Raw genomic sequence first — 11,300 nt, 5'->3', positions numbered from 1 at the left:
GGGATAGTTAGCCCCAAGGTTCCTGTGCGTGGCCGTTCTTATCAGGACGCTTACCCTGTTTATAGGCAGGGCTCTTCCCATAATCATGCTTAGCAAAGGGCAAGTTACTGATCTAAGTTTTCCCTGCTTTGATACCTCTGACCACTGGGGTCAGCTGCCAGCCATACCTGGTGTGGTCTAAAAGGCAGGTTTGGTTGTTAGCACAGTGAGTCTACACCCAGAGCTCTAATACTACTCACATCTCTTGGGTAGGAAGGAACTTAATTGGGACAAAATCACCGCTTTTCTGATGGAAACCACTCCGGAATTACGAAAAAGGAGGTTGGACAGGCGAATGATGGGTTTAGGTTGAAAAAGTCGTTAATTATGGATAGCTTAACATCTGAGTTTTATAAAGCCTTTAAGGAAGGTTTTTAATGAATGTCTATGCATGGGCAAGGTCAATGAGGAGGTCAGCCCTAATTATTCTGTCAAAGGGTAAAGATCCATTCCATATTGTGAATTGGCACTCCTCAATACAGGCAGAATGATTTTGCTGAAAGTGCTTTTCAGTAGGTTGGTGAAATTTGTGCCTCATCTCCTTTCTAGGGCTCAGCACTGCTCTGTTCCCAGTCGAAGCATATTTAGCACCATGCTGAGTGTCCAGGTGACTGTAGAACTGGGCAGGACAGATCTCTGGAAAGGGGTTTTTACTTCCTTTGGATCAGGCAAGAGTATCTTTGGTCTTTCCTTTTGAGATACAGTCTGCCAGTGGGGTTTGTAAATTGGTTGAAAACTTTCTATTTAGGGCATATGTGTTCCAAATTGTGAATGGTTGTGACCATCCTTGCGAGTCGGGTCTGGTGTCTACCAAAGATGCCCTCTGAGCCCCTTGGTTTACTTGATCACTGTTAATCCCTTTTTCAGAAGGGTAGATGGGTGACCGTTGGCAGGGGTAAGTATGAACCTGGAGGTGCAGGGCTCAGCCTAAGGAAAGTAACATATGCTGGTGATGTTACTGTCTTTGTGTCCACTGGAGAGGAAGCGAGGTGGTGATGTGGGAAGTTGACTGCTACTTGGAGGTCTCTGAGTCAAAGATCAATCAGGAAAAGTGTGAAAGTCTCTGGCTGGAAGGAGCAGATCCTAATTTTGATCTGTTGGACACTCACCCATAACTCTAGGATTCCGCTAAGATTTTAGGCATTAAATTTGACCAAGGGAATTTCTTGAGAAAAACTGGGAAGGCAAATTGAAGAATGCCGCTCAAAAGGTGGAAGTTGACAGCTACTTGGAGGACTCTGAGTCAAAGATCAATCGGAAAAAATGTGAAAGTATTTCGCTAGGAGGGGGAGATCCTTGTTTTGATCTTCTGGACACTCTCCCTGAACCTCAGGATTCCGCTAAGATTTTAAGCATTGAATTCGATCAAGGGAATTATCCCAAAAACTGGGAAGGCAGATTGCGGAATGCTGCTCAAAAGATGAATCAATAGAAATTGTGGTCTTTGACTGAGAGGAAGGGTCTGCTTGATCAAAACCTACCTGCTCTCTTTGTTAATATACCTGGGAAGTATATGCATTTTGGTGGAAACTCTTTGGTCACGGGTCTACAGCCTTTTTTTTCCAAGCTGTTATGGGGAATGTTGAACACAGACAAGAGGAAGGTTACTCACTGTATGAGAAGACTCAGCGGGTTGGGAAGGGTCAACCCTGTGGTATTTCTTTTGAACACCTTTTTGAAAATTTAATATAAGAATGGGAGACAGGAGAGCAGCTGAAGGATTTTTATACACCGCGCGGACATCTTCCGGCTTATATGCTACATCGGTTCTGAAGGTTTTACACCAATGGGCTGACCGTGTGCGAAGTCAGGGTGCTGGCTAGGTGTGTACTTGACCAGAGGGTTTTGGCAACTTGCTTTCAGCGTTCATTGGCCCTCAACTGAAACAAAAATGACATAATAATTTTATGCTATGGGTCATTACGATTACTACGATACCAAACACATATTTTTTTTTCCGGTACTTCTTTTATTGTAGGGATAACTTTTCTATTTTTCCATCGACCTAGTTGTGCGAGGTCTCATATTGTGCGGTAAGTCCTGTCATTTCCTTTGGTACCGTTTTGGAATACATACAACATTTTGATTGCTTTTTATTGTATTTTTTCTTGGAGGCAGGGTGACCAAAAAAGCGCATTTCTGACGTTCTTTTTTTTTTTTGAACAACGTTCACCGTGTATGGTAAATAATGCATTACTTTGATAGATCGGACTTTCACGGGCGCAGTGATACCAAATCTGTATTTTTGTTTTACTATTTAGATTATTTTAGTGGAAATATGGCAAAAGGGGTTTTCTGAACTTTTATGACTTTTTTTTCAATAATTAGAAAAACTTTATTGTTCTTATTTTTACTTTCTTTTGAAGTCCGCACAGGGGACTGCAACATGGAATGCTTTGATCGCTCCTGCAGTATGATGTAATTACATAGCATTACATCATACTGAGATCGGGCAGGTAGTCTATCAAGACACCCCACGGGGATGGCTTCATAGGCATTCTGCCAAGTCAGCCCTGGGGCCTTTCAGAGCTCCCCTGGCTGCCATGACACCCACATGGCTCCCTGCGATCTCATGGTTCGGCGAATTTAAATGCCGCTGTCAGAACTGACTGCAGCATTTAAAGGGTTAACAGCCGCGCTCGCCCACACGGCCGATTGCAGCTGTTGCCGCTGGGTGTGAGCTGTAATATACAGCCTGCACCCATGCTGTATGAAGAGAGATGGCCGCGCGATCTCTCTTCATACATATCCCCTGCAGGTTGTAACTGTACGTCCTAAAGCAGGAAGGGGTTAAATTCAGGAAGAATTCCCTTAAAGTATTGGGACTTCACCTGGTGCTGCTTCCATGGTTTTATAGATATAGATATAGAGAGAGAGAGGACAACTTGAAGTACATGAACACTGAGGAAAGGGGTTGTCCCCGGGAGGTGTGTGGCAGTACCTTTGGAGTACCTTTAATACAAGGTATACAAGAGTGTCGGGGTTTCCATCGGTTGGCTTCCATCGGTTGGCCTCGGCTAGCTGCTCTTACCTATGCTGAGTGGTGTTATGGGACCTTCAGAGATCTGGGTGGTCGGGACGGCTGCACTTTATTTTTAGTAAGTCTAGTGGTTAGGTATTACACATGGAATGCACAGTGCTTAGTATCGATTCGGCATAAAACCCTCCTCAAAGATAAGGTAACTAGGAACATTTTTGGTGACTCGGTGAAGGTGTGTTCTCTGGAATGAGAGAGGTTGGCTGAGCCTAGTGCAACCTTCCTTTTTATTTTGTTTTTATGTTAAAAGTTGAGTAAAAGGCTTACAGGACCCAAACCAGGGCTAGAGGGTCAGAGGCAGGGGCATAAGGATAGGGGGTATAGAGGGTGGGGTCGCACCCGGGCCCAGGAGCCCTAGGGGGCCCATAAAGTCTCTCTTCTCCATATTGCAAACCAATACTATCAATGAAGCTTTATTGTTGGGGGCCCAGTTCCAGATTTTGTACTGGGGCCCAGCAGCTTCAAGTTACACCTCTGGTCAGAGGCCAGAGGTATTGGCTGTTTTTGTATTTAAGGCTCATGTCCATGACCGTGTTTTCACTGCATATTACGCATGCATTGCACAGACGCGTGATACGCCGTGAATGGAATTAAGGAAAGTCAATGGGCTTTCATTGATCCATAGACAATGCGTGTTGATATGCGCAAAAAATAGATCACAGCATACTCTATTTCTCTGCGTACCCCATAGCGTGAGACCTATATTTTTGTATAGGCTGTGTATGAAACCCTGTCCATATGCAATATATTGCATATGGGTAACGTTTTCAAAAACAAAATGGGTATTAAAAAATGAGCGCACTGCGCATGTCCATGTGTGTGTGATACGCGGGCATGCGCAGTACACCTGCTGCCCATACAAGGTCTCAGCCGGCAGAGCTGATGTTTACAGAGCGGTAAAATGCTGTGGGGAGATCTGCAGCATTTTACGCATATGCCCATGGACATGAGGCCTTTAGGGTGCATTCACACGAACGTATATCGGCTCGGTTTTCATGCCGAGCCGATATACGTCGTCCTCGTGTGCAGGGGGGGGGGGGATGGAAGAGCCAGAAGAAGGAACTGAGCTCCCGCCCCCTCTCTGCCTCCTCTCCGCCTTTCTTCTCTCAGTAGGTCGGACTCTGCGGAATTATTGGATAGGATTTTATGTATTTGTTTAGAAATGTATATTTTGTATAACTTATTTGGTATAAATGGGGCCTGTATGAACGGTTATGCAGCCGGGCTAGTTGTTTTTTCTTCTTTTAGCGTTTTGCTTTTGACTATTGTATTTTGCTAATTTGCGTTCATACACTTTGCAATATTCCCAATATTTCCTTATTATCCTTCGTTATGCTTTTTACTTTTATAATAAAACGATATGTTGTATCTAAGCCTATCATATGCAATACTGGCTACTAAGCTACTGTATCTAAGGCCTCATGCCCAGGGCCGTGTCGGACTCCGCCAGTGGAATATCGCAGCGGAGTCTGACACGGCGCCCCCCAAAGACCTCATACTCACCTCTCCAGATCCGCCGTGAGCGTCCCGTATGGCAAGCCGGTGCACATGCCCATATTTCTGCTGTGCGCACAGTGGAAGTATAGCGTGACGGACGGCTTCCATTTACTACAATGGCACTGGCCGCGCGTTTTCCTGCGACAATTAATGCATGCCACGGTTTCTTTCATGCCGCAGAATTCCGCGGTAGAGTTCCGCAGCATGAACACTGAGCTATTAGGTTCAACAGAACCTAGTAGCTACGGGCCGCGGGAATTAGGCCTAACTCTATCATATGCACTGTCTGCTGATCTACTGTATCTAAGCCTATCAAATGTGATACTGGTTGCTGTAAACCTTCCATGTACAATAGTGTCTGATGAGCCACTGTATCTAAGCCACTGTCTACTGAACTAATGTATCTACTCCTTTAATGTGTATTACTGCTTGCTGAGCTGCTATATCTAAGCCTATCATATTTGTTACTGTCAGCTGAGCTGCTGTATCTAAGCCTATGATGTGTGATACTGTCTAAGGGCCATGTATATGGCTTTCCAGGCTGAGGCTCAGCCCGGGGCCACATACATAGTACAGGGACAGATACTGAAGGACAAGAGAAGGTTCTGTAATCTACATGTCCTTGTTTTATCACTGCCCTGAGATTGGATCTTACCTGCAGACGTAAAGGTGCAGCGTAAGGAGGGGGGCAGCGATGTGCTCCGTGCCCCTGGGTGGGTCCAACTCACCGGGCTTTATAAGGCGACCTCAAGTCTGCGCCAAGATTTGTTGGCAACAACCATCAGACTGATCACAGTCCCCGTAACACCGAACCAGCAAGATGGGGAAGAAGGTAAGACATTGCATATGGGAGAAAGCAGTGCTGACAAGGTATCACAGAACACGGGCTCAGATACACCAGCTCAGCAGGGTGTATCACATATGAGTGGCTTAGATACACCCCTTATTATATCAAGAAATTTAACAAAATCTAGGAAATGAATTATTGACCGGATATTAGGACGCCGATAACATGGTGCGCCCCAGTTGCAGGTAGTTCACACGATTTACAGATTATTTCCAGTTGCGATTACAGAAATTGTTAGTTAAATGCATGTAGTAACCGCATCTGCAATGCAACACGTACGGACATCCTTAATAACAGACATATCCAATTAAGGAACCTGAGGTCAGGATCAGACTTGGCTGACGAGATCCTAAAAGGAGAATTGAAGAAAGAGCACCTGCAAAAAGTCGAACTAATTCAAAATACACTTTTGCTATCTTTTAGCAGCCATTTCACCTGGCAAGCATATAATATAATTGTATGAACATGAATGTCCGTTCATGAGTTTCAGCTACGTTCTACCAGTGAGGTGTATATATGTATATAAGTGCTATTCTGTATACTATGCTTACTACATTACATTGGTGACTCCCGTCACTCTGAGCACACGTCCAGCTAATAATTGACAATACAATTGGCGGCTGCTGATATTATATCTCACGCTTATCGTGTCCGAGTGGAGTTGTTTTTGCCACTTTGCCAACTGTGATTACATAAAGAGATGTTTACCCAGCGCATTGTATAAGAGATATGTGATTGTACGAGGTTATTACTGCGAAAGTCAAGATTACAGAGCACAGAAAGCTCCACGTTATCTGCAAGAAAGCTACACAAATCAGTATACTAGTGAAAGTAACATAACAAAATCACATCTTATCACCCGTCATACCAGCAAAGGATAAAATGACTTATCAAGAGCGAAATGTGTCAATTGCTGAGATTTCATTACTAATGTAACATGACATTGTATGAGCAGAAAAAGCTAACATTTCATAAATAATACTGCCCCCTATGTACAACAATATAACTATTATAATATTGCCCGCTATGTACAAGTCTATAACTACTACAATACTGCCCCCTATGCACAAGAATATAGCCACTCTAATACTGCTCCTATGTACAAGAATATAACTACTATAATACTGCCCTCTATGTACAAGATTATAATTACTATAATACTGCCTCCTATGTACCAGAATATAGCTACTATAATACTGCCCTCTATGTACAAGAATATAACTACTATAATACTGCCCCCTATGTACAAGAATATAACTACTATAATACTGCCCCTTATGTACAAGAATATAACTACTATAATACTGCCCCTATGTACAAGAATATAACTACTATAATAATGCCTCCTATGTACAAGAATATAACTACTATAATACTGCCCCCTATGTACAAGAATATAACTACTATAATACTGCCCCTATATACAAGAATATAGCTACTATAATACTGCCTCCAATGTACAAGAATATAACTACTATAATACTGCCCCTATGTACAGCAATATAACTACTACAATACTGTTCCTATGTACAAGAATATAACTACTATAATACTGCTCCTATGTATAAGAATATAATTATTATAATACTGCTCCCTTTGTACAATAATATAACTACTATAATACTGCTCCTATGTATAAGAATATGACTACTATAATACTGTCCCCTATGTACAAGAATATAACTACTATAGAACTGCCCCCTATGTACAGGAATATAACAACTATAATACTGCCTCTATGTACAAAAATATAACTTCTATAATACTGCCCTCTATGTACAAGAATATAACAACTATAATACTGCTTGCTATGTACAAGAATATAACTACTATAATACTGCTCTGTATGTACAAGAATATAACTACTATAATACTGCCCCCTATGTACAAGAATATAACTACTATAATACTGCCCCCTATGTACAAGAATATAACTACTATAATACTGCCTCCTATGTACAAGAATATAACTACTATAATACCGCTCCCTATGTACAAGAATATAATTACTATAATACTGCCCCCTATGTACAGGAATATAACTACTATAATACTGCTCCTATGTTCAAGAATATAACAACTATAACACTGCCTCCTATGTACGAGAATATAACTGCTATAATACTGCTCCTATGTACAAGAATATAATTACTATAATACTGCCTCCTATGTACAAGAATATAACAACTATAATACTGCCACTATGTACCAGAATATAACTACTATAATACTGCCCTCTATGTACAAGAATATAACTACTATAATACTGCCCCCTATGTACAAGAATATAACTACTATAATACTGCCCCCTATGTACAAGAATATAACTACTATAATACTGCCCCCTATGTACAAGAATATAACTACTATAATACTGCCCCCTATGTACAAGAATATAACTACTATAATACTGCCTGCTATGTACAAGAATATAACTACTACAATACTGCCCCATATGTCCAAAAATATAACTACTATAATACTGCTTCCTATGTACAGGAATATAACCACTCTAATACTGTCCCTATGTACAAGAATATAAGTGCTATAATACTGCCCCCTATGTACAAGAATATACCTACTATTATACTGCCGCCTATGTACAAGAATATAACCACTCTATTAATGCTCCCTTTGTACCAGAATATAACAACTTTAATACTGCCCCCTATGTACAAGAATATAACTATTATAATACTGCTCCCTGTGTACAAGAATATAACTACTATAATACTGCCTCCTATGTACAAGAATATAACTACTATAATACTGCCTCCCTATGTACAAGAATATAACTACTATAATACTGCTCCCTATGTACAAGAATATAACTACTATAATACTGCCCCCCTATGTACAGGAATATAACTACTATAATACTGCCCCCCTATGTACAAGAATATAACTACTATAATACTGCCCCCTATGTACAAGAATATAACTACTATAATACTGCTCCTATGTACAAGAATATAACTACTATAATACTGCTCCTATGTACAAGAATATAACTACTATAATACTGCTCCTATGTACAAGAATATAACTACTATAATACTGCCCCCTATGTACAAGAATATAACTACTATAATACTGCTTCTATGTACAAGAATATAACTACTATAATACTGACCCCCTATGTACAAGAATATAATTACTATAATACTGCCTCCTATGTACAAGAATATAACTACTATAATACTGCCCCCTATGTACAAGAATATAACTACTATAATACTGCCCCCTATGTACAAGAATGTAACTACTATAATACTGCCCCCATGTACAAGAATATAATTACCATAATACTGCCCCCTATGTACAAGAATATAACTACTATAATACTGCCTCCTATGTACAAGAATATAACTACTATAATACTGCCTCTATGTACAAGAATATAACTACTATAATACTGCCCCCTATGTACAAGAATATAACTACTATAATACTGCCTCCTATGTACCAGAATATAACTACTATAATACTGCCCCTATGTACAAGAATATAACAACTATAAAACTGCCCCCTATGTACAAGAATATAACTACTATAATACTGCCTCCTATGTATAAGAATATAACTACTCTAATACTGCTCCCATGTACAAGAATATAACTACCGTACTATAATACCGCCCCCTATGTACCAGAATATAACTACTATAATACTGCCTCCTATGTACAAGAATATAACTACTATAATACTACCCCTATGAACAGCAGCTATGCTCCTCCCATGTATGGGTCACATGTTTATCAGACTCCTTGTCCAGGTTTGATAGATGTTTGTTCTTCACTTTTGTACTGATAATTGAGGACATAATATGCGCCACTTGCTGCACTCCAAATAAAAACAGGTAGGGAGACTTGCGATGCTCTGCAGAATGTTACTGTTTTCTTGTCTGTTACCATGCAGGAGGATTATGATATGTACTCGGTGGAGGCCGGGAAGGACCGGCAAGGGGAAATGGACGTGAAAATTAAGAAGAAAGAAGGAAAAGGAATGAAGAAAAAGGAGAGGCTGGAAAATATGAAGAAGGAAATGGACATTGTAAGAACTTACTGGGGTGTTGGGGGAGATATTTAAAGAACTCAGAAGCCTATGGCTACATTTAAAGGGGTTGTCCAGTTGTAAACTCTCGATTGCCTATCAATAGTACGTCAATAAAGGGTTCATTATCAGAGACCCTCACCAATTAGCTGTTCAGTGGGCCGATGCGCGTGCACTAAGATAATTTTTGCAGGAAGCAGACGGCTCCGTTGTCTCTGCCGTCATCTGACTCAGTATTATAGGCAAAATTTCCATTCATTAAAATGGGAACTTGGCCTGCAGTTCCAAGCCTGACCACTGCAGTGAGAATGGAGCTGTCTGCTTCCTGCAGAAATCAGCTTAATGCATAAACACACCAGTGTGGTGAACAGCTGATCAGCCGGGGTCCCAGAAGATGGACCTCTACTAATCTACTATTGAGGACCTCTCAATCACAGTTTACAACAAGGAAGTCTGTTAGTTAATTATCTTTAGAAATGTATTTCTAACATAGGACAGGTATCAGTACCGGCTTCAAACTATTATTCCCGTCATAGCATACACATTATTATGCACAGTCCATCAATCACATTCCATTTTAATCTCACGAGTGTCTTCCCTATCGAGATCTGCGGCTCCTCGTGCCTCAACCATACCCTTTCATCATCAATACTCCATTACAAGACTTATCTCAGGGCAGCAAGTCTCTATATGCCCTTATCCCAGAGAGGGCAGTCTCCTCCAGACTTGAGGAGTCTTGGGAGCCATCTCAACAATCAGTCCATTCAAGGAGTTGATTTCAGAGGCGTCTTTCCTTGTCGAGAACTTCGGCTTCTCAGCCTCAAACGTATCCTTTCAGGAGTTCTCAGGGCAGCAGGTCTCTATATGCCCCTCTCTGGGATCTAGAATGCCCTCGTCCCAGAGAAGGCAGATTCCTCCAGCCTTGAGGAGTCACAGTAAGGCCTCCTGTCCAGGCGATATTTCACTGCATTACCCGCGGCGATAATTCGCACGCGTGTAACGCAATGAACGCTTTCCATAGGATAACTTTGGAAAATGCAGCCCGATGTACACGAGTGGAAAATCGCGGCGAGTTTTCCGCTCTTATCTAAAAATCGCAGCATGCCGCGATTTTTCCTGATGAACCTATCATAATGATTGGTTCATCGCGGAAAATCGAGCGGAAAATCGCGGGGACAAAGTGTTCTCCCGCGGTGGCTCCCCCAGCAGAAATCCGCGGCGGTATATCACAACGCCCGTGGACAGTCGTCCTTGCACGGAGTGTGGCAGGAATTCAAGTTTCCTTCCTGCCACACCAATGCAGGTGTTCTCTCTCATCAGTCCAACAGAATGGCCGCTCTGCAGCCCTCTGCTGGTCATTCTGCTAACTGTACTGTCGTATATACATACTGCTTGACATAACGCCTGCATTCACATTGCCTGTAATAAAGACAAATCACTGTGGTAACATGAGAATGAATAAAGTTATGTTAAAAAGAAGCACACCACTGGTGTACTGGTGAAATTCTTCACAAGTTTGATATATCACACACCTACCTTCCCATTAGAAAAAGTTGAATCCAAGATGGCCGCATTCAAAATGGCCATCATATTGGTAACATGGCCTAACAGATTTACCTCTACCCTCACAGCTTGTATACAAAATGTCCTCAGCGTCTGCCAAGACGTTTTCATTCTACATGGGTGTTTCCCTACTTTTTTAGACACCATTAGGAGTTGTCAGTTTGCAGTGTGTCAAGGGATACTACCCTGTTTCCCTGAAAATAAGCCCTACCCTGATTCTTCAGGATTTTCTGGGATGCTTGAAATATAAACCCTACTCCAAAA

The 11,300-nt window shown here is 41.5% G+C and overlaps 1 protein-coding gene across 2 annotated transcripts in view; it reads left to right on the top strand.

Moving 5' to 3' along the window:
* Positions 1-430: 430 nt before the first annotated feature.
* The window catches only part of ATP4A (ATPase H+/K+ transporting subunit alpha), a 30,347-nt gene continuing 19,477 nt past the window's right edge, over positions 431-11,300 (top strand). Inside the window, exons 1-2 of one of the 2 annotated variants that reach the window (XM_066572623.1) lie at positions 431-439; positions 9,339-9,473. In XM_066572623.1, the coding sequence (XP_066428720.1) occupies positions 431-439; positions 9,339-9,473 (144 nt within the window). Of the gene's footprint in view, positions 440-5,393; positions 5,406-9,338; positions 9,474-11,300 lie in introns of those variants that run through there. The other variant, XM_066572622.1, reaches the window with a different exon arrangement.

This window comes from Eleutherodactylus coqui, chromosome 6, assembly GCF_035609145.1.
Source record: "Eleutherodactylus coqui strain aEleCoq1 chromosome 6, aEleCoq1.hap1, whole genome shotgun sequence".
Lineage (NCBI taxonomy): Eukaryota > Metazoa > Chordata > Amphibia > Anura > Eleutherodactylidae > Eleutherodactylus > Eleutherodactylus coqui.
The sequence above is the reverse complement of the archived record's forward strand: the minus strand, read 5'-3'. Positions and strand labels throughout refer to the sequence as shown.